A 26,213-nucleotide genomic window follows, 5' to 3' on the forward strand; every position below is an offset into this window, starting at 1 on the left:
TTGTTGTTCAGAGAAAAGCTGCTGTAGCTAGCCAAAGGCTTCCCTACCATCAGTATCTGCATTTCAATGAACCTTCTTTTCCATTTTATAGAGCCAAGTGTTTAATATCAGGATAGGAAAGTGGCTTTAGAAACAGGACTGGGAATCAGGAGATCTGAATTCTCTCGAGGCTGTGTCACAGTCTCATTGTCTGACCTGTGACTAGTAATATATATGTTTGTTTTCATATAAAAGGGTGTTTGAAGGCCCTTTGAGACAGTAAGTGCAGTATTCAAGTGCAGTAAAGACAGCAGGAGTTCAGGATAGTAATGAAAGAGGTCTTCCATGGCTCCTAAGTCCCTGCTTTCTATTCCATCCTTCCTCCAGAGCAATCCATTAGCATTGTAAAAGAGTTGTGTGACGAGGATGTGACAGAGCCTGAAGAAGCCAAGTTTGAATGCGAGATATCCATTCCATCCGTGAAACCCCCCAAGTGGTCTCTACGTGGAGAAGTCCTACAGGCTGGTGGAAACATTCTCGTGCAGCAAGAAGGCACCGTCCACCGGCTGATACTGCTGAAAACCAGCGCTGATATGACAGGCACCGTTCAGTTCTCCATCGGCAAATCAAAATCCACAGCAAACCTGCTTGTCAGAGGTAATGTGATGTGTCCTGGCTTGAATTAAATCCTTCTCACTGTCCCTGGAAAATATTTTTTCATAGTCATACATAGTGTCTAATGTGCAGGCTCCACTGGCTGGGGTCTTGGAAATGTGTGTCAAGCTGGAAGATCTGCTTAATTCCCAGTTACAAGTTCTTGGGTGCAATGGTGGCTGCACTAAAGGAGACAGCGATGTCTCAGGAAGGGATCCTGTTAAATGAGTTTGGAGATCCTGATATTCAAATCTATTGAGCTAAGACAGTTTTTTGTTTTTGTTCTTGTTTTTTTTTTCTTGATTTTACCAAAGAGGACAAAACAGATGAAATTTGCCAGGAGAGTTTATTTTGTCCTGTTTCTGAATTAGACAAGTTTGATAGCTCATTTACTTAATCCCTTTGTCATTGATTTGATCTGGGACAAAGCTTCAAGGCTTTTTATCTTGTACTGTCGCCATAGCAAATATCTCCGATCAAATCCTGAAGTCCTTGTTTTGTCTTTAATTAACTTTTACTTGCATAAAGTCCTCAATTAAAGAGCAATTCAGAAAACACTGAACCAGAACTGGACCAATGCATTTGGTAGTGAATATACAGTATTATCTTATAGAAACCAGCATACCCTGTAGGTCATCGTGCCATTTTAGCCTCAAAGCAAATCAGCTCTGTAACAGAAACCTGTAGCATCATCTGAGCAGTTCACAAAACAGTTGAGAACGACACACATTAAATTAATTGGCATGAAATACAGATTAGAAATATCTTCATATTGTCCTCATCCTTTCTTCTTTCCCAACCCTGCTTTCCAGATTATCACATACAGATCACCAGGAAGATGGAGGACAAGACAGCTCTGGAGCGCCATTCAGTCATCCTGTCCTGTGACTTCAGGCCTTCTCCCAAGGTTGTGAAGTGGTTTAAGGGCCACACGCCCATTGAACCTTCCGAGAAGTACAAAATCAAGCGGGAGCAGCATTCGGCAGAGCTCAAGATTTTGAAGGTGAAGCCCGAAGACGCTGGTGTGTACAAGTGCAAGGCTGGAAACGCAGAGACCGAAGCCACGCTGACCGTTGAAGGTACAAGTGTTTGCAGCAGGGAGGCTTGCCTGTTGCATAGATATAAGGAAGAAATTTTTTACAGTGAGGGTGATGAAACACTGGAACAGGTTGTCCAGAGAGGTGGTAGATGCCCCATCCGTGGAAACATTCAAGGTCGGGTTGGATGGGGCTCTGAGCAGCCTGGTCTAGATGGAGACATCCCTGCTCATTGCAGGAGGGTTGGACTAGATGACTTTTAAAGATCCTTTCCAACCCAAAGCATTCTGTGATTCTGTGATATCTTTATGGTTCAGTATTTCACTCTGGGTTTCTCTTCTTGAGTAGAGGTAGATTCCCAGAGTTCTCTTCTGCTGATTTTATATAAATGTAGTATCTTAAGTGAACTAACTGTATTCTGCACTCTGTTGATATTTCATGATACTGAAATCCAGCATTTACTATGAAGCAGATAATGCATGTGGAAGGGCACCGTCTGGGTAAGGCAGAAATTAGTGTTTTTTTTCTCAAGGCACATTATTTTCCATTCCGTCTGTGGAACTAGAACTCTGGTACTTATTGCTAAAAATGTTCTTTATGTTAAAGTGCTACAGGCCTTTCATTCTGGTGATCTTGGTTGTGGTTTTAATTTCCTGACCACTGTGTCAGCTTTTATATCTGCTATACGTTCGTTAGTCATAATGATGTTCTGCCTCATCCTGCTATGGCACTATTTTTAGCCAGTTCTTCACCACTGGTGAAACTGTAAGAAAAGATATTCACTGTGTCACTTTCAGCAAGACTTGGAGGCGAGCCACTGAATCATTTCCAGAAGTCCAGAGAGCAGCTCTTGGTAACAGCTGGGCCTTGCAGAGGGTCATCCAAATAACAAAATGATTTGATGCTCCCAAGCCCTCCTCTGAGTTAGCTAGTCCTTGAGAAGCAGCATTTCATGCACGGAGAAGCTGCAAAGAGAAACCTCTGGCCAAGGACTACGAAAAAAAATAATTCAATTCTTATTGCTCCCTAAACCCGACCAAGTTGCTTAATCTCTTTGTACTTTTTGTGGCCAAACCCATCGTCTTCATCTCATCCTCTGTGTTTCCCTGGCAGTGAGTCAGGGATAATATAATGTGTGTGTGTGTATGTGCAGTGACAAGCACACAGGGATTGGAGCTCTGTGGCATCACTGTAATGTCATTGCCATTTTAGAAAGAATTACTTATTTTTAAAATTAAAAAGAAAGAAAAGCAAAACAGTTTTACATGTAAACAAAGAATTGAGGACTCAAGACAACATAGTCTTTTTTAATGGATGTTTTTGCATTGGGCTAAATGCAGAACCAAGTAAATGAAATGGGATGACCCATGGTGTACAGGAGACAGACCTGTAACCTCTAAACACTATGAAATCTATTTGTGGTAACAGTACCGATGTATAGTAACAGTGGTGGTGGTGCACCTTGGTTTCCTACAGCCCGCAATGTAGAAGTACTCAAACACCTGCAGGACGTGGAAGTTGAAGAAGAGAGTTCTGCTGTCTTCTCCTGCGAGCTGTCCCACGACGATGAGGATGTGGAATGGTTCCTCAATGGCACCCTCCTTTACACCAACAATTTCAATGACATCAAGAATGTTGGCAATTGCTACACGCTGACGATGAAGCACGTCAAGCCTGAGGATGCTGGCACAGTGACCATGAAGTCAGACAAGGTGTCCGAGACCGTGTGCCTGAAGGTGATAGGTGGGTTGTGACCACACCTTCTGAATATAAATAAGAGATGCAAAGGAGCTCTTATTTACTATATTTCTATACTCTTTATCAGGGAGTGTAGCAACAGGATGAGGGGTAACAGTTTTAAGCTGAAAGAGGGGAGATTTAGATTAGATATTAGGAAGAAATGTTTTCCTGTGCGGTGGTGATGTTTTCCAGCGGCCCAGGTTGACCAGAGAAGCTGTGGATGCCCCATCCCTGGAGGGGTTCAAGGCCAGGCTGGATGAGGCTTTGGGCAACCTGGGCTAGTGGGAGGTGTCCCTGCCCATGGCAGGGGGTTGGAACTGGATGATCAATAAGGTCCCTTCCAACCCAAACCGTTCTATGATTCTATGATTTGGTAGCAGCTGAAGATATCTCGACTTAAATATCCTGGTTGTTCTCTGTTTTGCCTGTTATCCTTCAGAGAAGCCTGTTGTCTTCATGAAGTCCTTGGACGATGTTTTTGGTGAGGAGCGAGGTGTGATTAAACTGGAATGTGAAGTCTCCAAAGAGAAGGTCAAACCTGTTTGGAAAAAGGATGGTGTCAAGCTTACTTCTGGTAACAAGTATGAGCAGATACAGTCTGGGAAGACCCTCTGCCTCCTTATCCATGACCTCGAAAAGACAGATGCAGGTTTATACACGTGTGATATCGGTACTGATGTTGCCAAGTCAAAGGTCAGCGTTCAAGGTAAGTATTGTAGATGATGGCCAGCCAAGGGGTGCTGGGAATACGGGTTGGGTTGGTCACTTTCTCTCAAACCTATTCCTCCATGAGCCACAATGGCCTCCACTCTTGAACAACGCTAACAGAATTTACCACGTAACACAGAGATGTTTGAATAATCCCCATTGCTCTTTTATGTAAGAATATCTGGTGTTTCAGTGAAATTCAGATATTGAGGTACTGACAATATTTCCTTTCTGAACATCCCTAAAGTGGAAAAATCCTCCCAGGAGAGCAACTAATTTATTACTCAAAAAAAAAAAAAAAAAAAAGGCTGCTTATGTTTCACGTGGTTCAGCTATTAATGCAGAGTCAGTTGTGGGAACACAAGAGTAGGACAATATTGTCTGTTGAAGAATCCAGCAATTCTGCCTGTCCTCTCATCCTTGTGGCTACTTGAAGGAAAGAGGAGCCTCCATGGCTTTCAAACTCATGTTGATAATGAGACAAATTTTGAATCTGTCTGATTTGAACACCAGGAGGGGTAGGACGATAACAAGTTAACAAATACAAACATCCCATTTCTCATATCAGCATGGAGAAAAAAGCTTTTTCTCCTTGTATTAAGCTACTTTTTGTCTTCCAGAACTAAACATTGGCATCACCAAACGACTGAAGAACACTGAAATCCAGGAGGGAGAAGAGTGCACCTTTGAGTGTATTTTGTCCCATGAAAGTGTTGGCGACTTCAACTGGACGCTGAAGGGGAGCAAAGTGGAAAGTGGGGGGCGATTTAAAGCCTCTAATGTTGGTCGGAAATATACACTCAGTATCAAAAATGTGACTCCTGATGATGCTGGGGAAGTCATTTTCACTGCCCGTGGTCTAACCTCCAAGGCTTCTCTGGTTGTGAAAGGTAATGAGATCAGGAAGGTTCTCTGGGATTTGATTTCTTGGGTTTCTTCTCATAAGGTATGACAGTAAATCATGAAGGCAAACTCTTGTTATGATCAAAGTGAATAGAAGCATTCTCTGTGAGCCCTGAAGAACTAAGAATTTTCCTTAAAAACAAGTAAAAGGCTGAATCTTTTATTTTTTCCCCCTCTTCAGAAAAACCTACCGAGATTACCAAACAGCTGGAGGATAAAACATCAGCAGCAGGGCAGGACATCAGCCTGAGCTGTGAATTCTCAAAACCTGATGTGAGTGTCAGGTGGTACAAGGATGGCAAAGCAATTCGAAAAAGCCAGAAATATGACTTACACCAAGAGGGAACACGGGCCATTCTGACCATCCATGACTCCACGGTCAAGGACAGCGGGGAGTACACCTGTGAGACGGAGGTCTCTAAAACGAAAGCCAGGATCACAGTGCAAGGTCAGCTGAAGCATACATAGGGGCTGGCGTGCTTGCGGTAAATTTCTACAGCCTGTGGGAGGTGTTCTTCTCTTCTGTCTCTCTAAACAGGATCAATTTTTAGTTTTTAAAAAATGCCATAGATTAAAACCTTTTTTAAAAAACTGAAAAAACACCACCTGGGTACTGGAGAATCTTATGTGCTATGTAATGGACCAATCAAAATTGTCAGTTTGAATTCATCTTTTTTGAATATGGGTGATCAAAGTTGTACACAGTCTTCAAGATGAGACCTCACCAGTAGATGTACAATGGCATTAAACTTTGCTGGAAATATTTGACCTGATATGTCCTGTGACAGGAGGTGGATCTGGTGATCTTAGATCCATTCCATCTAGCCACATGAGAGGAAACAGTCTCCAGTTGTAGCAGGGATTGGATATTAGGAAAAGTTCTTCACTGAAAGGGTTGTCAAGCATTGGAACAGGCTGCCCAGGGAAGTGGTTGAGTCACCATCCCTGGAGATATTTAAAAGACGAGTAGATGTGGCACTTAGGGACATGGTTTAGTGGTGGACTTGGTAGGGTTAGGTTAATGGTTGGACTTGATGATCTTAGGGGTCATTTTAAACCTAAATGATTCTATGATTCAATATTCTGTGATTCCACAAGTGGGGACAGAAGGGGATTCAAGGCCATGCTGTATGTTCAGGACGTCTTTGAGTAACGAATCTCCCTCTTTTCCTCTTTTTTTTTTTTTTCTAAATTTCCAGAAAAACCTAATTATTTTGTCAAGGAACTTTCAGATCTGAAAGCTGATGAAAGTGGAACAGCAGTTTTTACTTGCCAGAGTGAGAAAGCTGCATCCTCTGTGGTCTGGAGGAAAGGCATAGCTGAACTCAGGGCTGGCAGGAAATACGAGTTCACGCAGGAAGGAAAAGTCCTCCAGCTGACCATAAAAAACTTGGAGAAAAGTGACAGTGACACTTATACCTGCGACATCGGTGATGCCCAGTCCAGAGCCAAGCTGGTCGTGCAAGGTATGTGTGAGAGGAATACGATTGTACAACGTGTTTCTCCAACAGGAAACACATGAGGCTTTGGGCAACCTGGGCTAGTGGGAGGTGTCCCTGCCCATGGGAGGGGGTTGGAACTCGGTGATCTTTAAGGTCCCTTCCAACCCAAACCATTCTGTGATTCTATATGCATGGACAGATCTATTTCTCAGCACAGGAGTAGTAGATCTGCTGATTTCTGGCTCTGTCTCACTCTTTATGTATGTACCCTGCCCAGGACATGTGGACAAAACCACAGCAACACAGAGCTGGACATGCAGAGCAATTTGTCAATTTGATGCAATTACACCCGGAGTGCTTTGGGTGCGATTTAAAACCCCAAAATGTTGATGTGAGGAGAGGCTGGTGTTCCTGTGTGAACAGATGATGGATACGATGGAAAAAATTATTCTGCCTCCAGGGTTTTCTCCATGTTCTTTGATGCCTGTTTCTAGGAGGGGATGGATGAATGAGTGATCCAGGGATTTTTAAGTGTTTAAAGTCCCTTTGCCCCTTAGAGATGAAGGAGACAACCCAATCTCCAGCTGAAGAGTGCAACTCAGCAGCTTTTATCTGATGTTACGGGCAGTCAATGAGCTGTGGTGGCCAGTGCCAACATCAGGGCAGTGTTTAAGGGGAAGGAGTGAGGTCCGGTTGTGACTGTTCCTCACTGGAACCCCAACTGGGAGAAACCCTTGAGCTGAAATTGGTGAAACAATGACGAGAGGAGGAGGAACGATTCAAGAATAGTCACACGGAGATGCAGTGGCAGTGTCCATTTATTAATTATTATAGTTAGTTGTTAAAGACTAGGGGGTAAAGCCAGACTCCTGCATCTCTGCTCATCTGCTAGAGCAGCCTGGAGAAGGAAAGAAGTGTGCTTAATCCCCGCCACGGCCTCAGGACCTGAGCTACCTGAATTCGCTGTGACCTTTCTGACACTAACTTTTCTGAGTGAAAAAATTATTCTCTGTCCCAAAGCTCAAGATAAAAGCAAAAATTCCCTCTACTGGTTTTGTAGTTAGGAGCAACATCAGATATATCTTTGTATACAGTGATAACCTTAATTTTTATTTATTTATTTATTCATAGACAGGTGTATATCTGTCTATCTACAGGCAGGTTTTCAGGGCTGTTGTTTTGTTTCTTTTTACTAAATCTGCAGTCAGACACTCTCTCTACTTCTATGTTTATGGTTGAACTAAGCTCAAAGAAGGTTGGGGCTGGGTGGTCCTATGCCTTAGAAAGAAAGTTATATTTGCTCTAGAAAAACAGAGGGGTTGTCATGGGGGGCATCATCTGCTTAGTGATGTCTGGAGCCCAGCGAGGCTGTCAGAGAAGCATCCTTTCACTATTTCCAGATAGTTTTGTTGAGAGAAACTGTAATACTGGATTTGCATTGGACTGGCTGTGTGTTCTGCTGTATGTGTTCTGGTGCTTTGAAGTTGTCTTCATCCTATTTTGGTGTGTGTCCTGTGTATATTATCTTCCCGTGAATGGTTTTTGTGTTCAATGACAGGGGAGTTGTGTTTCAGTCTTCTGTATCATGAACGTATCTCTTTCTTGAAATACTCACATGGGAAATCTTGGAGTTTTCCATATTGGTTTTCATACTAGAAACTGAAGATTCCAGTAATTGATGTATCTATGTTCCTTTCAGGCCAGAAAGTGCTAATAACAGAAGACTTGGAAGATGTCACTGTGTTAGAAGGAGAATCTGCCATGTTCAAATGCAGAATCTCTCCTGTAGACTATAGCAAGGTGCAGTGGTTTTTGGATAAAACCCCACTCCATACGAATGAACTTAATGACATCCAGTCTCAGCCTGGTGGATATCACCTGCTAACATTGAAAAAACTCTCACTGAAGGACTCGGGGGTCATTACATTTGAAGCTGGTGATAAGAAAACATCTGCCAGTTTGGTTGTTAAAGGTAATTCAATCATAAAAACTGCAGGAGAGGAAAGAATGCATAGAAATAAGTATGGGTTAATGTGGGTAAGCGGAATAAAAGAGAAAAAAATGCTACAGATTTGGCCCAATTATATATATATATTTGGATATGTTCAAGAATAGCATTAAATTTATAATGAAGCTAAGGCTGGCCAGAGAATACTTTGTAATCCTGGACAACTCTCACGGTGCTTATTGGACCTTAGATGAGAATGTTATACTGTAGTGATGGTACATTGGGTGCCTTGGCCAGTTTTCCTTGAGCCAAGCTGATAGGGTGATGATAAATGAGAAATAAATTAGTTCAAGGGAAAAAAAAGAAATGTAAGCAGTAAGATTTTAATTTAGTTTTCATTGTTTGAAAGGCACCATTATGTCTGTTCTCTGCTATTCTTTGTTGACAATGAATTTTTTTCTCTGGGAAAGTTAAACTGAGTTAAAACTCTGCAGTGTTAGTCTCCTTCTGTAATGAGGGAATAAAATGAATGTCAGAGATCCCAAGAGTGCAGGGTTAGAGAGGTGTTTTCTTACTGGAAACATCCATCTCTGGACGATGAGAAATATTTAAAACACAGAGTCTCCACTGTGTCAGATCATATTCTCATTCTTTTCACAATTATCATGCATTTTACAAAGAACTTTTCATTTTTTTTTTTTCCAAATTTGAAAATTTGCCCAAATGTTGCCATGCTACAGAAATGCAAAGAGATTTTCCTGAAGGCAAATGAAAGGTCTTATTTACAAAAGGCTGATTCCTTTTGGTAACACTGATATATGATGCTATAGTAGCAAAAATGGGTTTTGGTCTCTTGATTTACTGGATTTTTATGAATTAAAAATCCTTAAGCTAGGGGGGGATAAGACCTACCTTGGCCAATTTAGCAATTGTTATCTAGCCTAGGTTCATTCTACAAGCTGTGTAGAAAGACAGGATCTTCCAGAGAGCAGTTCGTCTTCTCTGTCCTAGTGGCCCATTTTGGAAGTGCGTATCTGGTCTCTGGAGGTGTCTGTCATCTTCCAGGGGTTATAGAGACACCCTACATGACCAGTCTGAGCTACCTGCCTGGTGTTTAGAGGACTCGTACTGAGATGAGACCTGCTTGAGATGATTGGCTTTGAGAAACCTGAATTGCACCTCATTTTATGAAGAGTTAACTTTTTCATGTTCAGTTCAAAGTTCAAGTTAATCAACTCATGGAAAAGGGTTTAAGAAGATTGTGCCTCCATCTCGTTCCTATTTAGCAAGATGTGACAGAGATCTTATGTTCTTCAACAGGGATATTGTCTTCTCAGTTTCTCCCAGTTGGCATTAGGTATTTACTAAACAACACTTAAGGCATGACTGGTGCCTTCCTGAGGGCTTTATAGTCATGAACACCAAACTATTTTTTACTAACCTTGACCTGTAGTTTTGATGCAAGTAATCTTGGATGTAAATCTCGCAGATTACTTGTGATCTGAAAATCTACAAGTCTTCTGAAACATCTCAGATGGTTTTTATGTGATTCTAGAGAAGCCCTGCATCTTCACAAAGGAGCTGGCTGGTACTGAAGTCACTGAGGGAGAGGATGTGATCCTTCACTGTGAAACCTCCAAATCAGACAGCCCTGTAAAGTGGTACAAAGATGGGAAGAGCCTTAGGAATTCTTCCAAGTATAACATCAGCCGGTCGGGATTTGAAGCCAAGCTTGTCATTCACAGGGCAGAAGAAAGAGACAGTGGCAGATATGAGTGTGAGGCTGGAGCAGCTAAAAGTAGTGCGGTTGTTACTGTCAAGGGTAAGAACACTTGGAGGGATGGTTTGGGTCCTAACTCATCATCTAACACTGAGGTCAGAGTAATAAATTGAAATAGTAATAACATGAAACTCTACTGAAAAGAAACCTCATGTCTTTGCACCACAGTGCAGGAGAGGTTCTCGTCAAGCCATCCAGAACAGCACCCAGAGAGGTGACAGAATGTGAAATAGGAAAATCTTCACCTTCCGTGGCTTCAGCTCTGTACAAGTTAAGTGCCCAAGCTCTCTAGAGATGAGAGCAATGGGTCGGTAGAGGACACTGGGTATCTCTGTAGGAGATCCACCCAGCCTAAGAGGTAATCCAGAGAAAGGATGAATCACCTTCTGAAGCTGTCTCCACTGATGGCTCTCTCCAAGGAGGGAGCTCACACACCCACATTTGTCTGGGTAATGTCTTTAGGCAGCCAAATTTATTGAGAGTAATGCACCCACAGAGCATGATCAGGCAGCAGGTGCTATCTAAAGGGTTGTTGTCTGACCTGAAGCGAAAGTTCTCTTCTTAGACGCAGAAGACTTTAGTGTACTTCCCTGAGTGTGCTGGATAAGCATCAAGTCTCTTAGGTAAGCACTGGGTCTGAGCCATGTTAGAACTGGGCTCAGCTTCAACCCACCTTATAGTTGCTCCTGCCTGTCTTGAGTCACTGCCCCAGCCCAAGGTCGAGGAGAAGCTCCGTTTCTATAAGCAAAATTGCTCATTCACGTGGGCAGGTTTGAGCAGGTAGAGGGAGGTTGTTAATGGCACAGGCTGTGTTTAGCCTGACCAGTGGTAACCAGCTGGTATAACACACTAGGGAAGGGTTGTTGGGATAGTCAACCTGAACATAAGAGCATGAAGATGGAAGGCAAGCTGCTCACAATATCTACAGAGAGCACAAAGAAACAAGCCAACTTAAGGTTGAGATCTGCTGGGCAAGGAGAGAGAAGACCTTGATGATACAATGAAGAGAGGGGATGGTTAATGGTCCCGATTTTCTATGTCGTTGTGTAGCACTAGGATGTTTTCTCAATACCCATAACACAGAAAAGAAAGATCCGTGTTGGCTTCAGTAGGACCTGGATCTGACTCACGATGAAGAACAATTTTAGGAAGAAATGTTTTCCTGTGACAGGGGGTGAGGCAGTGGCCCAGGTTGCCCAGAGAAGCTGTGGGTGCCCCATCCCTGGAGGGGTTCAAGACCCGGTTGGATGAAGCTTGAGCAACTTGGTCTAGTGGAAGATGTCCCTGCCCATGGCAGGGGGTTGGAACTCAATGATGTTTAAGGTCCTTTCCAACCCAAACCATTCTATGATTCTGTAATTCTAATCTTCTGTTAGGAAAAAACACATTTGTCATGTTCCCCAACAGCCCCGTTTTCCCTTCACAGAGTGTGGATGGATGTAGATTTTAAACACAGGGATTCACATCGCCAGTAGATGTGAAGGAGTCAATTCAAGTACAACAAAATTACTGTTGCAGCTTTCCTTTTTCTATGAGGGTCACATCAGAAGAGCAAAATGCAAAAATAGGAAAAAAAAAAAAAAAAAAAGGGAGGAAAGTCAGTAGCCATGTGACACTGAGTGTCCCAAACTAGAGGTAAAAGGGGAACAGAACAGGCTGTAGTTTTTCAATAGCCACAGGACAACTTTATCACGAATCAGTAGTTGACTTGCATATTCATAAGACAGCGGAAGCCAGGCAGAAATTGGTTTTTTTTCATGATCTGAGGGGAACACGTTTCAGTTGAGGTTTTTTTTCCCAATAAGTGCCTTCCCTAAAGTTCACCTTAAAGCCTTGAATCCCAGGCTGTGACAGAGCCTGCATGGGAATGTCCACTGGGACCCCTTCATGTCCAGCTGTGCTTTCCTCTCTGTGTTTGCTCTGTGCTCTCATAAAGTCTGTATTCGTGTCAGATAAAAATGTTGTGGGTTTTTTTTCTAATGAGAAATCAGTACTGCTGGTCATGACAGAAAGTGCTATGCCATTTCTCTGTGTCCTCTGTTACGTGTGAGTTGACCTCAGTAAAGTTTTTATGTTTTTTGTCCCAGTGGTCCAGCTCTGACCACCCATCTGCAATGCTGCTGTCTGTGTCATTAATAGCAGCGCAGCACTAATTTTAATAATTACAATAGTACTAGTAGCAACGTCTTCCATAGTACAGATAGTGGTTAAAAGGAAAATAAGAGTATGGTCTCAAATATTTTTTTTGCTGCTGTAGAGTGCTGGTAGCCAGATGTGAGCTGTCGGTTTGCTGGTGCTTTTCCATTCCTGTGGGTTTTTTTTTCTGAATGATGAAGTCTGAAAAAAGGGAAAAGTGATTTCCAACCTCTTGTGTTTCCTTAAACACTTGCAATGTTCTTTTTCAGAAATGCCAGTTCTTTTCAAGCGAGAGCTCCAGAATGAAGAAGTTAAAGAAGGCAAACAAGTCAAGCTGACCTGCGAGCTCAGCAAACCTGATACCCCAGTGAAATGGATGAAAGGAGACACTCTGCTCTATGCCAGCGAGAAGTATGAGTTTAAGCAGCATGGTACTGTGGCAGAGCTCATTATTCGAGATGTCAAATCGATAGACGCTGGGGACTACACCTGCAGCACTGGAGAACTGAAGACCACTGCTCGGGTGAAAGTAAATGGTAGGCAGAGTTAGATACGTTGCCATGTTTTCTTAATGCATTGCTTGATAGAGCTTCTATTGAAAAAAAAACACCCAGCACTTTGTGGTGGTGCCGTATAGAAGGTTGTACATAAAATTCAGTGGTAAAATAAGCACCTGTATATATTTCATTCATGTAATCTCACATTATGTGGCTAGGACTTTAAATCTGTAACTTCCCACGGAGCAGAAAATAAGTGCAGAGGGTTCATTTTCTACCTGCCATAGCTCCTGACCTACGAGCTGTTTTTCATGCCTGTGGTTAAGACTGGAGTCAGAATGGAGACTAGGACCACTGGAGCACAAGAACATGGAAACATAAGTCCAGTCCCTGGAAAATTGCAGGTGGCCAACTGATCAGTGATTAAATCCCTGAACTCCCCAAAACATCCTTTTTAAAGGCTCTCAGATGCCATCCCTGGTTATTATATTGCCATTATTATCATAATTATTAGTATTTCCAATATTATTGTAGTTTAGTAATTAAATGGTTCTTAACCCCCGAATTTGTTTTCCCTTCACCCCTTTAATTCTCTCCCCCATCCCTGGGAGAGGGGATGAGTGAGTGAGCGATGTTGAGTTTCGCTGCCAGCCAGGGTAAAACCCCAACACATCTGCACTCCCCAATGCCACTGAACAAATACAGTACAGCAAAAGTAGTATGTCCTGGAGCAGAAAGTAGGAGAGATACAGGGCATGGATACTGTCTCCGAGCCGTGCAGCATCAGGGAATTAATTTGGTGATGATGCAAAGAGGACTCTAAAAGGGTCCTTATTAAAGATGAGAGAAACTTCCCCCATACTTCTAGGAATCCACGGTGAGATGAGAGAGTTGGGGTTGTTCAGCCTGGAGAAGAGAAGGCTCCGGGGAGACCTTCCAGCACCTTCCAGTGCTGAAAGGGGGCTACAGGAGAGATGGGGGGGGACTCTTCATTGGGGGGTGGAGAGACAGGATGAGGTTTTAAGCTGAAAGAGGGGAGATTGAGGTTGGATATTAGGAGGAAGTTTTTTCCTGTGCGGGTGGTGAGGCAGTGGCCCAGGTTGCCCAGAGAAGCTGTGGATGCCCCATCCCTGGAGGGGTTCAAGGCCAGGCTGGATGAGGCTTTGGGCAACCTGGGCTGGTGGGAGGTGTCCCTGCCCATGGCAGGGGTTGGAACTCGATGATCTTTAAGGTCCTTTCCAACCCAAACCACTCTGTGGTTCTGTGATAACATTTGGGGGGAGAGATTTCTTCCTGCTCCCAAACAGAAACACTTTGATGCCACACAGCCAAGGGAGGGTCTAGGGCTGCTCTGCTCCTTTGGAAAAGGGCTGGTTTTAAAAGGTGACAGCTATCATGGGGCACTTGGTGTACAGCAGGTATGTCCTAATCCCTGGTTCTGCGTTCTAGCTGTGCCTGTCCTTTTCAAACAACCCCTGAAGAACACGGAAATGGAAGAAGGGAAATCTGTCTCCTTGCACTGCGAACTCACCAAAGCTGATGCCACCGTGGTGTGGAAGAAGGGAGAAGCCACGCTCCAGGCAAGTGCCAAATATGAAATGAAGCAGAAGGGGACAGTGGCAGAGCTGGTGATTCATAATGCAGAGCCAGAAGATGCGGGAAGATACACCTGTGACACTGGAGACCAGCAGACCACAGCCCAAGTCAAAATCCATGGTAGGACTGAGACACCTGCTTGTCACCATTTGTTGTTGTTCTTGCCATGGTCCTTCTAGCTCCTGCACTTTTATAGCGAGTGTTCAGGGGGAAAAAAGGGATCAGTACAAACAAAAGGCAGCCCTGGCTGGGTCTGTTATGTTCTCTGTTTTCTAGGACAATAATTTCGTGCTAAAACATAGCAATCAAATGTACCTGATAACAATATATCTGTCCTTGCCTCTGAAATAACTGTTCTGCTTTCTGCTCTGGGTAGAGGTGCTTGTCTGAGCTCTAAGTCAGGAGGTAAGAATGGCCTCAGCTACAAAATTTGTTAAAAAAATATGCAATACTCTTCTGCAATTCCCCAGCAAATTTTTTATATGTCTGTGACCAACAAGATTTGGACAGCAGAAGAGTAATTACTTTGATATTCTAATTATTGGGAAATAATGGTTTTGTTTTTATTTCCTATTGTAAATGCAAGTAGAGTCCTGGAGGTGCAGGTAGGTCAGAGCTTATTATCTGTGCCGAGATAATTTGTTTTGGTTTTACATCCCATATGAGGTCACCAGTTGGTAATGATGCTCCTAAAGTAAAATGAGAATGCTTCCTTCCTCAGCCGTCTCCGCGCTCATCAAAGAAGAGCTGAAGAGTGTGGAGGCTGTGGAAGGTGGGAGCACCACCCTGCGATGCCAGCTGAGCAGAGAGGCTCCCGTGGAGTGGAGGAAGGGAAATACTCTCCTCCGGCCCAGTAACAAGTACAGGATGAGGCAGGAGGGCACGGTGGCTGAGCTGCTGATCCACGATCTGGAGCCAAAGGATACTGGAGACTATACATGTGTAGTGGGGAATGAAAAAACCACAGCAGCCTTATCAGTGAATGGTAAAAAGTCAGAAATAACCTGTGAAACTCTGGAATGTTTTTGTCCATCTCTCCTCTCCTTCCTGTGCATTCCCTCACAATATCTAGCTTTATGTCCTGCTTCTACTTCTGTCATCCTTCTACTTTTGTCATCCTTCCACTTTTTCACGTTGCCATGTCACTTCTTTGCCCAATCTCCATCTACAATCCGCTTTTGTGGTGCCCAATGTTGTGTGTGTGTTGTGTTGTCTTCTCACCTTTCCTCAAGTGAAGGGGGCTGACATGCACATATATTTTCCTGAATTAGTATGGAAACATAAGATTCCTTGGGATTTTCCGTTAAGGAGGGTTCATCACCTTTAGTGATGAGGATGGGTTTCTCATTTGTATGCATGATGCTAATCAAGATCACTCATGCTTTGATTCCCACAGAACAATTTAATAGAGATTTTTTTCTACCATCCACAAAAAAAAAAAAACCAAAAAAAAAAAACCCCAGGATGTGCATAAGGATAAGAGTGTTGGAATAAGGCTTAGGTAGTCATACGATAAATCATGATTCAGCCTCTGACCAGAGATCTGGGCAGGGCCTTCGGTTGCAATCCCTTTTCATTCTGCATCTCTCAGCCCTGCCAATCCGTTTCAAAAAAGAGCTGAAGAACGAGGAAGGTACTGAGAGCGGGACGGCCACGCTGCAGTGCGAGCTGAGCCAGGCGGCCAGCTCGGTGGAGTGGAGGAAGGACGGGAAGGTGCTGATGCCAAGCGGCAAATACAAAATGAGACGGGAAGGGCGCTTTGTTGAGCTGGTTATCCAAGACCTAGACTTGACGGATGCTGGGAGCTATACCTGCGTGTGCGGAGACCAGAAGACAACAGCTGCTTTGAAAGTGAATGGTAACCGTTCTACCCGTATTTCCCATTAATCCCCAAACTTAGCATATTTGACAGCATTTGCTGGTCATCCGAAGCTTGGTCAGTGTGATTTCTTGAAGGTTTCATGTTCTCAGCTCTGTAGTGCCAAAGAGTCACCCTGTAAGAGAATATTCCCTCGTGCTTTTTTTTTTTTTCTTTGAGACAGCACAGCTCTGTTGTATATTGTTTTCTCTAATTTATTTCTCTCTAAGAGGTTTTTTACCCCTTCCTTTCAGCTGTAGCCCCCTCCTTTCAATTCAAGCTAGCGGCAGTGCATTTTCGGTTAAATGTACACAAGGCAACCCAGTAACTTACAGCAGAGTCCAGCTCGTTTGGATCTGGTGCTGATTCCTTCTCTGTTGGTATTGCATCCTTCAGCCTTGCCCATCCTCTTCCAAGAAGAAATGTTGAATAAGGAAGCTACAGAAGGGGAGGCAGTCACTTTGCACTGCAAACTGAGCAAAGCAGCCCCAGTGGAGTGGAGAAAGGGGAATACAATCCTCAAGCCAAGTGAAAAATACAAAATAGAGCAGGAAGGTCCCTTTGCGGAGCTGGTGATCCGGGATTTGGATTTGGCTGACGCTGGATATTACAGCTGTGTGTGTGGAGATCAACAGACTACGGCTGCTTTGACAGTAAATGGTAAAAAGAAATTCTCAGCACGTGCCTCAAGTAAACCTGTATAGTTCCAAACTCTCTTCTTCTTTTCCTCCTGTTTCATCTGGTCCCTGGCTACTTTCTGTCCTCCCCGCTGCTGATAAATTTTTCTATCCTGCTTTCCTTCTCTCTCTTTCTTTCCTTTCACATGATGCCCTCTTGATGTCCTATTTGTCTTCCTAAGGTGCTATGCTCAAGTGACAAGCAGAGTGTCCCCAACTCAACCCAATCTCCCTAGTCCAGTGTAGCTGCTTGGTTAAAAGTTTTCCCATAAGAATTGACCTAAAAGTGGGAATAGCATTTACTTTTTGTAACTCAAACTGTTACACTTGTTGCTCCTAAGAGGAACAAGTTTTCACCAATGTATGATCCTACACAAGGACTATCGTAATGAAAAATTGCCCTTTTATTCTCCTGCTATTCCCAGCCCTTTTCTACCAATTTTGGCTCAACTCTTCCCAAGCACATGCTTTATCTCTGCAGAAAACTGACAGCATGTTTGCAACTGCTCTGTTTTAAGGGGCTCTATTTATGAAAATGCAGACATTGCCCTGAATGAGGTGCTATTGAATCAGTAGAAGATTCAATAGAAAAAACAGTAGAACTACTGTTTTTCTCAAAGGAAACAAAATGCTTTGGGTCTCATATTAAAATATGGGCTCTAATTTTTTACCCCTTTGATTTTATGGGGTATAAAGGACAGATGGCTTGTCAACTAAATTTTCAGGTAGGCAGACTTGCTTTTAAAGCAAGTTTTAAAGTGAGAAGACAAAAATTTAAAAATTAGGTTGAAATCTCTTTTGAAATGTTGGAGATTGGAACAAAATCCTGGAGTGTGAAGGTCTTGTGGCTTCAGTGACGTGCAGGTTCAAGGCCAGGCTGGATGAGGCTTTGAGCAACCTGGGCTAGTGGGAGGTGTCCCTGCCCATGGAAGGGGGTTGGAACTGGATGATGTTTAAGGTCCCTCCCAACCCAAACCATCCTGTGATTCGATGATTCAGTGACATGCAGGTTCAGGGAGATAAGAGAAAAGTGAAGTAGATCATGAATCAGGCTTTCTCAGCGTTGATGCCGTGTCTGTGTTGCATTTACCCTGCAGTCCTGCCTGCTCTTTTCACCAAAGAACTGACAGATGAAGAAGCCACAGAAGGGAAAAGTGTCTCTCTGCGCTGCGAGCTGAACAAGGCTGCTGCTAACGTGGAGTGGAAGAAGGGCTTCAAGACCCTCAGATCGAGTGACAAGTATAAAATGAAACGCGAAGGCATCATTGCTGAGCTTATAATCCAAAATCTAGATGTGACGGATGCTGGGAATTATTCCTGTGTGTGTGGAGACCAGAAGACTATGGCGGTTTTAACAATACATGGTAAAACAAACCAACCAAGACACATAGTAAATGTAACTATCCTGTTTCCTCTGTTCATTTGGACGGATACCTGGCTACCCCTCCCATCTCCTTCCTTCTGCCAGACCCTTATCCACGGCTCGCTGATGCCAATGGAGTGTTCCCATTGGTGTCAGCACAGCCGGGGTGCGTGGCACAAGAGGGGTGTCAGTGTACAACCCGGAGTGTAGGCAACCAGGGTTGCTGCTACTGGTTTAATTAGGGTCCATCGTTTTGCTTTTTTCCTTGTGAGTTCCTTTATTAGACTTCCCCATTATGCTCAAACCCAATAAAATGGATTGACTCCAAGGGACTATCACTTAGGGATCTTAAATTTCCACAAAATTGCCAAAGGTCAGGTTATTCCCTGGAATCTTATTCCCATACTCCATTCCTGGGACAACGGGGTGCTTTCATACATATGGGCCAGTTGTCATCGCATTCAGATACTCTCCTTTGTAAAGCAAGCCCAAACCTTCTAAGGGACAACCGTTCCCAGGGAGAACTTTGATTTTTACCTCAACTGACGTATTTGAAAGGCTATGTTGGTTCAGGCGAAAATGCTTGTTTTCCCACCATGTATTGAAATGAGCAACCTCATTTCAAACTGACATTTGGAATGAAACTCTGTTGTTTCATTTTTTTAATGGACAGTGTCTTTTCATTTGCTTAAGTATGTGAAAACATAGCAAACATCCTCCCGTTATGGTTTAAAGCATCCCATAAGAAAACCAATTTTTTTTTTTTGAAATTTCAAATTAGTATTTATTCTTTTTGCGTGAAATTTCCCAGGGAAAAAAAAATTGGGTTTTCTTCTTTTGTCTGTATTAATTTGTGACTCTGAGTACATGTAAAATATCTCTACGGATTACTGCAAGCATTGAATCCTTTCCTGGTGATGACATTTTTTCCTCATACTGATTCATGAAGACTATTGATGATCTATGTTCTTGTATTGATAAATCCGTTCAAGATAAGAGGGAAAAGGAAAATTAAGCGTCATTGTTTAATTTTAGCTCTTTGGAGCGTTACATCTCACTGCTCATCTTGCTGTCCTTCAGCTTTGCCTGCATTTTTCAAAGAAGGGTTGAAGAACAGAGAAGCCACAGATGGTGGCACAGCCACCCTACACTGCGAGCTGAGCAAGGTCGGTGTCCCTGTGGAGTGGAAAAAAGGCGACAAGACGCTCAAACCCAGCGATAAGTATAGGATGAGACAAGAAGATACCGCTGCAGAGCTGCTGATCCGAGATCTGGAGGTAGAGGACACAGGAGAATACACCTGTGTGTGTGGAGATCAGAAGACCTCGGCTGTCTTGACAGTCCATGGTAAAACAGCCGTTCTCCGTTATGATAGCAGTATCTTGGGGAGATTCCTTTTCTCTGAGAAGTCTCTTTCCCCCTTGCTTTGATGTCTCGATTCTGGAGCATTTTCTTGCTTTGCTGGTGGTGTTTCATTCCATCTCCCCCTGCCCATCAATTTGAAACCATTGGCCTTATAGCAAAGTAAAGAGGAGCTGTGACAATTTCTCATCTTTGCCTTCACTTTTTAAAAGTGAAAAAGGCACCTGTAAGGCCAAAAAGTGAGCTGACGTCCAGCAGGGAGCTTGTTCTCCGAGGGTTTGTCCTTGTGTCCCACTGATGTCAGTGGGTTTTGGTGCTTAACTTGAAGGAATGATCTTTAGAAATGCTGAGCTCCCTTAGTGAGAGCTTTTCCCAGTCAGGAATGAATGACTGTCCTCCTCCTTTGTGGGACTGGGATATATTCTGCTGAGGAAATGGCAATTTCTAAAAAAAACCCAACCCCAAGCCATTCCTCTGCAGGTCCTGCTTTAGGGAGAAGTGAGGCAGGTTTTGTTCCTGTGAGTAGTGACGGTTCCAATTGATGAAAGAATAGTTTTTATTTGAGATGTACCTTAAGGATAAGATGCTTCTAAGGACAGGGGCCAAACTGTGGAGGCAAAACTCTCTTCTCTCACATTTTCTGCACACTTTTAGTTCCTTTTCTTCCTCCCAGCGGGAGGTTCCTCCTCTCCTCTGAGCCAGCACTATCTTCCCTGTGCAAGTTGATTCCTTTTCACTTTGGTGGCACACTGAATGGTGCTGAAAACCCCCCTGTATTCCTGGTATTAGAGCCATTATATCCTTGGAAATTATGGCCTAAAGGCGCACCTGAAGTTCTATTACTAATTTTTTTCTGAGTTGGACAGATAAATGATGGTGTCAGGAGAGGTAGACATCTCCAGCTAGCAATGGAGGGTCATGCAGTGGAGTCACTCAGGGTCATGACTTTCAATCGGAAATCAGGTCATTAATGTCCAAGATAGATGATTTCGGAGTGAAATATATTGAGAGGACTACTGGAATGAGCTGGGAAATGGTGACCATGCTGCATAAGTCAACGTTAGGTGCAGGTCATGGTGGCAATTATCCCTGTGAGATCCTGCAGTATAGATCCAGTTTTCAAGACTATGTTGTTTCCTTCCCTGTACTAGTGAAGGATTGACCTCAGGACCTGGTCCTAAATTCCTTAAGCTCTGCTTAATGGTTTTGACGTCCCCTCTGTTTATATTACGTCCCCCAGCTTTGCCTGCACTGTTCAAAAAAGAGCTTGTCGATACGGAAGCCACAGAAAACGGGACGGCTGTTCTGCAGTGCGAGCTAACGAAACCCACTCCGGTGGAGTGGAGGAAAGGGCAAAAGATGCTCAAGCCTAGTGAGAAGTACAAAATGAGACTAAAGGATGCCATTGCTGAGCTGACGATCCATAGCCTGGAGGAACAAGATGCCGGAGAGTACACGTGCGTGTGCGGAGACAAGACGACCACGGCATCCCTGACAGTGCATGGTAAAAAGTTCAATAGGGATTTGTCTGCTTTGTCATCTGTGATCTCACGCAGGATCACAAACTGGTCTTGTTCCCATTGGTCATTTTAGATTTGTGACAGCTATTACCAACCACTGGGAATATCTTTTACTTAAAGTCCTTCACTTGTGATGATAAATACCATGATACAGTCTGGTCAGCCCCTGTTCTTTCATGTTAATGGGATCTGGAAGCAGATAGTGAAGACCTTGGTGAAGTCATAAATAGCACTTTCAGTATTGCCATTAATTAATATCACTGAGATTTCTTTTTTTTTTCTTGAATGGAATTTGAAGGGTGCTCTGTTATGATAACAACTGAGAAAGGCAGGTGAGAATGATTTTAAGACAGAGCTGTCCATAGTTCCTTGAAATCTTGTGTTCAGCTTTCTGTTATCTTAAAATGCCTCTAAAGCATACCTTCCAGCACTGAAATTATAGTTTTACAACACTGATTCCCAGTTCAACTGTGACATGCTCAAAGTGGTGTGTTGCAAAGCATAAGGCGGGGATGCCCCTAAAATCACAGCTTGTCTCTCAGGTGCTGTATATTCTAAAACCTTTAGAGATTAAAGGGTTTTAATCCAGCAGAGCTGTCAAGACACAGAGTATTTCCTCAGTTTTAAAGTGCTCTCTCTTCACCTGTGATCTTCAGCCCTTCCTCCGCATTTTAAAAAAGAGTTGAAGAACGTGGAAGCCACAGAAAACGGCACGGCCACCTTCTGCTGCGAACTGAACAAGCCCGCGGCTGCCGTGGGATGGAGGAAAGGAGAGCGAGCCCTGGAGGCAAATGACAAGTTCACCATGAGATGTGAGGGGACAACTGCTGAGCTGGTGATCCGTGATTTGGATCTGGCAGATGCTGGAGATTACACATGCTGTTATGGAGATCAGAAAACCACTGCTGCGCTGAAAGTGAATGGTAAAATAAAAATTAAAAGAAAAAATCTCTGTAACACGTTAAGTGGATTATTTTCAACCAACAGTTTTTAAGAGCGTAGTAGTATTAGCTTTGAAATTGCAGCCCTGTTTCCGATGAATTTAGCAACATGTGGTTGGACATGGGCATAAACATAGGAGTTCAACGATCAGGCAAAGATCATGTTTTTTTTCAAAAATTTCAGATATTGAGCATGGTACCAACTCATTCATTTGATGCTCGTGTTCAGTAGTAGCTGCTAAAAAAGGAAAATCATATTGTTGTGATGTTGGTTGTGAAGATGTTACAGTTCTAAAGTTGAGAATATTACAATTTCGTGATGAGAATTTTTTGAGACAGTTCTCAGTGTTTCAGAATAATTTGACAGTCAAGTTCTTCTAGATCACTGTCTGAGGAGGAATCTCATGGAAAAGGGAGATTGATGCCTCAGATACACTTTCATTTATGAACTTCTTCAGTAGTGATTTGCATTGCAATAGAACTTGGGCACTCCAGTTGGGCTTTATTTTCCATTGTGCCAGGCAATACCCAAAGTAAGGGAGAGTCTGAAGTTGAGACTGGTGTGGTTTCTCCATTTCATGCCATAGACCACACCATTAAAAAAAGGCTCTGACTTATGAACAAGGTTTTCTCCAGCTTTCCAAGGTCACCATCCTATGATTCCCAGAGTGATTATCAATCCTATTTGATTAGGGAAGGTTTTGTTTGTCACCTGTGGCTGGTAGACCACAGATAGTTGCTTGGGTAGCTGCCATGGTCATACATTCTGCTCATTTTGAACTCCTCAGCCTTGCCTGCACACTTCAAGAAAGAGCTGAAGAATGAAGAAGCCACAGAAGGTGGAACGGCCACGCTACAGTGTGAGCTATCTCGGGCTGCCTCCGTGGAGTGGAAAAAGAAACACAAAGTGCTCAAGCCAAGTGAAAAATACACTATGAGGCAGGAAGGTACTACAGCACAACTGCTGATCCACACTTTAGAGGTCAAGGACGCTGGGGAGTACACCTGTGTGTGTGGAGATGAGAAGACTACTGCAGCACTGACAGTGCATGGTAAAGAAAAGAGAAATGAGACGTTTTTGTGTGATGTGTCTCCTGTCTCCTCTGGAAGCCTCAGTACTGACACACGAGTTCCTTCTCTAATCTTACCGTCATTAATTCTGTCAGTAATGGATTTTTTTTTTTATTAGTGATTTTTAAAAATCTAATTCTAACTAGAATTGTAATTCCATTGGTTATACTAACATTTTCCCTGTTTTCTTCTCCTTGCTCTTGGTGCATGGCTGTATTGTTTTGCACCACCCTGAAGGCTGAAGGATTCCATGTGTTTGCACTTTTTGTTCTGTTTTACTTTTGACTTGAGCCTAGAAATATGGAGCAGCAGGAACGTTCATACTTCTCAAAAAGAGCGATCTTGGATTTCAAGTGACATTAGAATTTGACAAATAATTTTAAATAATGCAAGCAAAACTTGATTCAATGCAACTTTTTTATAGAACTCTGACCAAGGATGATGTAGACTTGTATTCTGATATTGCAGAATACTCAGCGTTATAGTGAGAGAGTACTTCACAGTCCTCAAATTCATCCACAAACTTTCCTTGGAAGAAAGGGAAACTTTATTTCCACTATTAAGAGAGGACAGTAAGAAGTAGTTTCAGCCACTTTTCTCACCTGGAAAGTCAGTAGGTCAATGAGTCAATTTCTTTGCTTTACTGCCCAGACCTTTTTATCTTCCTATTTACCAATGAAACAAGGGTGGCTTCAGTCTTGAACTTCCAATTTAGCTATGGAAAAGAGAATTGGAAAGGACTTCTGCAGCTCATCTAGTCCATCCTTGAGGCCCAAGTTGCCATCATCCCTATCTACCCTGCACTTAAAAACCTCCAGTGGTGAAGAATCTGCAGTTCCCCTGGACGCTCCTAGCTATCATTACTGCCAGAAAGTTCTTCCTAATGCCAGCAAAATTTTTTCTTGAGCTGGCTTAAGTCGTTACTTCTTGCCCTATATCCTGTAGAAATTGAGATAGTTGTTATTTGCCTCTCTGTGAATCACAGAAACATAGAATCATAGAACCATTAAGGTTGGAAAACAGGTTTGAAAACTTTCATCATGTCTCCCTTCTGTCTTCTTTTCTGGACCTTCAGTCCTTTCACTCTTTCTTCACAGATCATGTTTTCTAGACTTCTGCTCATCTTTGTTGCTTTTTGGATGTTCTTCAGTTAATCCGCATCTTTCTAGAAGTGTGGTAGCCAAAAGCAGACTGCAGTGCTCCATCTGAGGCTTTGCCAGACTGGAGTAGAATGGAAGGAATTCATGTGTCTTGTGTATGTCACTCCATTTTATACATCCTAATTATGATGTTTGCTTTATTCATGTTGGAATTGCATTTTTTGAGTTGCATTTGCTCCATGATGTCTTGTAATCCCAAATCTCTCTCTGCAGATCTGCTGCCTATTGTTCCTCATCTTGTATTTGTGTTGTGGATAGCTCCTAAGTACAGTATTTTGCATCTCCTCTTGCTGAATTACAGCCTATTTTTTCCCCACTGCTTCATCAAGATCTTCTGTATCCTAATCCTGTTTAACAAAGTGCTTTCAGCTTCCCTCCCTTCCCACCTTGAGATCATCTGCAAAGTTAATGACAACTCTGCATTTCAGTGTTCAAGCCACTAAAGAAAATGCTGAATACTACTGGGCTCCAGAGTACTGAGGAACTCTGCTCAACTCATTCTTTCACTGTGAGCATAAATCACAGCGGAGTATTATTTCACTGTGGTTTTCAAATCAGTAGAGCTTCCTACCTTAGTTCCACCTATACCTAAGTTAAAAAAGAGCCTTATTAAAATCAAAGTGTACAGCATATACTGTGTCTCCCTGTCACTGAAGCTGATCAACCGATGTCAAGAAAAATTGCACTGGTCCTCTCCTTAATGAAAATAAAAGCTCTTGGCCAGTCCAAGTGTATTTCTACAATATTTTTCAAAGAATTAAAGTTAAACTGAAATGGCCATTGAATCATAGAATGGTCAGGGTTGGAAGGGACCTTAAAGATCAGTTAGTTCCTTGGATCCTCTCTCTGTCTCCCACCTCTTCCTCTTTTTCCAAGACAAGCACTGTGGATGGGATTCAGCTTGTAGATCAAGACAGGGGAGCGTTCCTAAGTTCCCATTGCTGTCAGTGGAGACCTAGTCAATGCAGTCAGTGGAGGCCAGGGAGATATCCAGTTCACCTGATCACAGATGTTTACATCTGGTCAGCAGATAGCTCCGTGGGCTCTGTTGACTTTGGATCTTTCTTGACTGTCCTGGGAGCTTAGACTCTTGGTTTACATGGTACAAACTAAATGTGCACAATTCAATCTGTGAGACCTTTTCCACCTCGGAGTTTCCATTTTTTTCTATACTTGTGGAACATCACCTATTCTCTTTGATTCCTCCAGTGTAACAGTTAATGTCTGATATTGACTGATCCTGTACCTTAAGTATTCCAGGACAAAGTTCTGTTCTCTTCTGTTCTTTCCTATGTATTCTATATCCAAACGTGGTCTCCACCCCATTCCAAAGACTCAGTAGACATTGTTCCATCCCACTGCTCCCACAGTAGATATTATCACACTACCATCCAGTCTTGTGCTCTGAATGATTCTACTAGTTGTTCCAAAAGGAATGGGGTGTTAAGATACCCTTGACTTTCCTGATGTGAAGGTCTTGTAACAGATTTCCACAGTGGAGACATTGTCCTTCTTTTTTCCTTTTTATTGTTACCCAAGCACTTTCAAGAGGTCCGCCTGATTCTGCTCTTCAGCCTCATTCTAACTCCCAGGCTGGGTCTGCAGGCATCCTTAACACATAAGGTAAAGCCTCTTCTTTTTTTCCTTTTCCCCTTTTTTCCTGATCATGGTGTCACCTGCTATATCACTTTTCCTGGGCTGAATTACCTTGAGAAAGCTATAGTTTTGACCACACATGAGGTTTTCCCATTAAACCATGCATATCTAAACCAATCAGCAAATTTACACAGTTTGAGGCTCTTTTGTTGTTATGAAACAAATTAGTATCTTCCTTCTGTGAG

The 26,213-nt window shown here is 43.0% G+C and overlaps 1 protein-coding gene across 1 annotated transcript in view; it reads left to right on the plus strand.

Annotated features, from left to right (window-relative positions):
* OBSCN (obscurin, cytoskeletal calmodulin and titin-interacting RhoGEF) overlaps positions 1-26,213 on the plus strand; it is a gene marked incomplete at both ends in the record, with an annotated part of 105,657 nt that overhangs the window by 36,328 nt on the left and 43,116 nt on the right. The window contains 16 exons of the mRNA XM_010079841.1: positions 367-636; positions 1,446-1,712; positions 3,147-3,413; positions 3,850-4,116; positions 4,739-5,008; positions 5,203-5,469; positions 6,221-6,487; positions 8,163-8,435; positions 9,967-10,233; positions 15,142-15,405; positions 16,012-16,278; positions 16,675-16,938; positions 18,053-18,319; positions 19,399-19,665; positions 20,921-21,184; positions 22,930-23,193. Coding sequence (XP_010078143.1) covers positions 367-636; positions 1,446-1,712; positions 3,147-3,413; positions 3,850-4,116; positions 4,739-5,008; positions 5,203-5,469; positions 6,221-6,487; positions 8,163-8,435; positions 9,967-10,233; positions 15,142-15,405; positions 16,012-16,278; positions 16,675-16,938; positions 18,053-18,319; positions 19,399-19,665; positions 20,921-21,184; positions 22,930-23,193 — 4,272 coding nt within the window. The remainder of the gene's footprint in view (positions 1-366; positions 637-1,445; positions 1,713-3,146; positions 3,414-3,849; positions 4,117-4,738; positions 5,009-5,202; positions 5,470-6,220; positions 6,488-8,162; positions 8,436-9,966; positions 10,234-15,141; positions 15,406-16,011; positions 16,279-16,674; positions 16,939-18,052; positions 18,320-19,398; positions 19,666-20,920; positions 21,185-22,929; positions 23,194-26,213) is intronic.

Source organism: Pterocles gutturalis, unplaced genomic scaffold (assembly GCF_000699245.1).
Source record: "Pterocles gutturalis isolate BGI_N339 unplaced genomic scaffold, ASM69924v1 scaffold24949, whole genome shotgun sequence".
Classification (NCBI taxonomy): Eukaryota; Metazoa; Chordata; class Aves; order Pterocliformes; family Pteroclidae; genus Pterocles; species Pterocles gutturalis.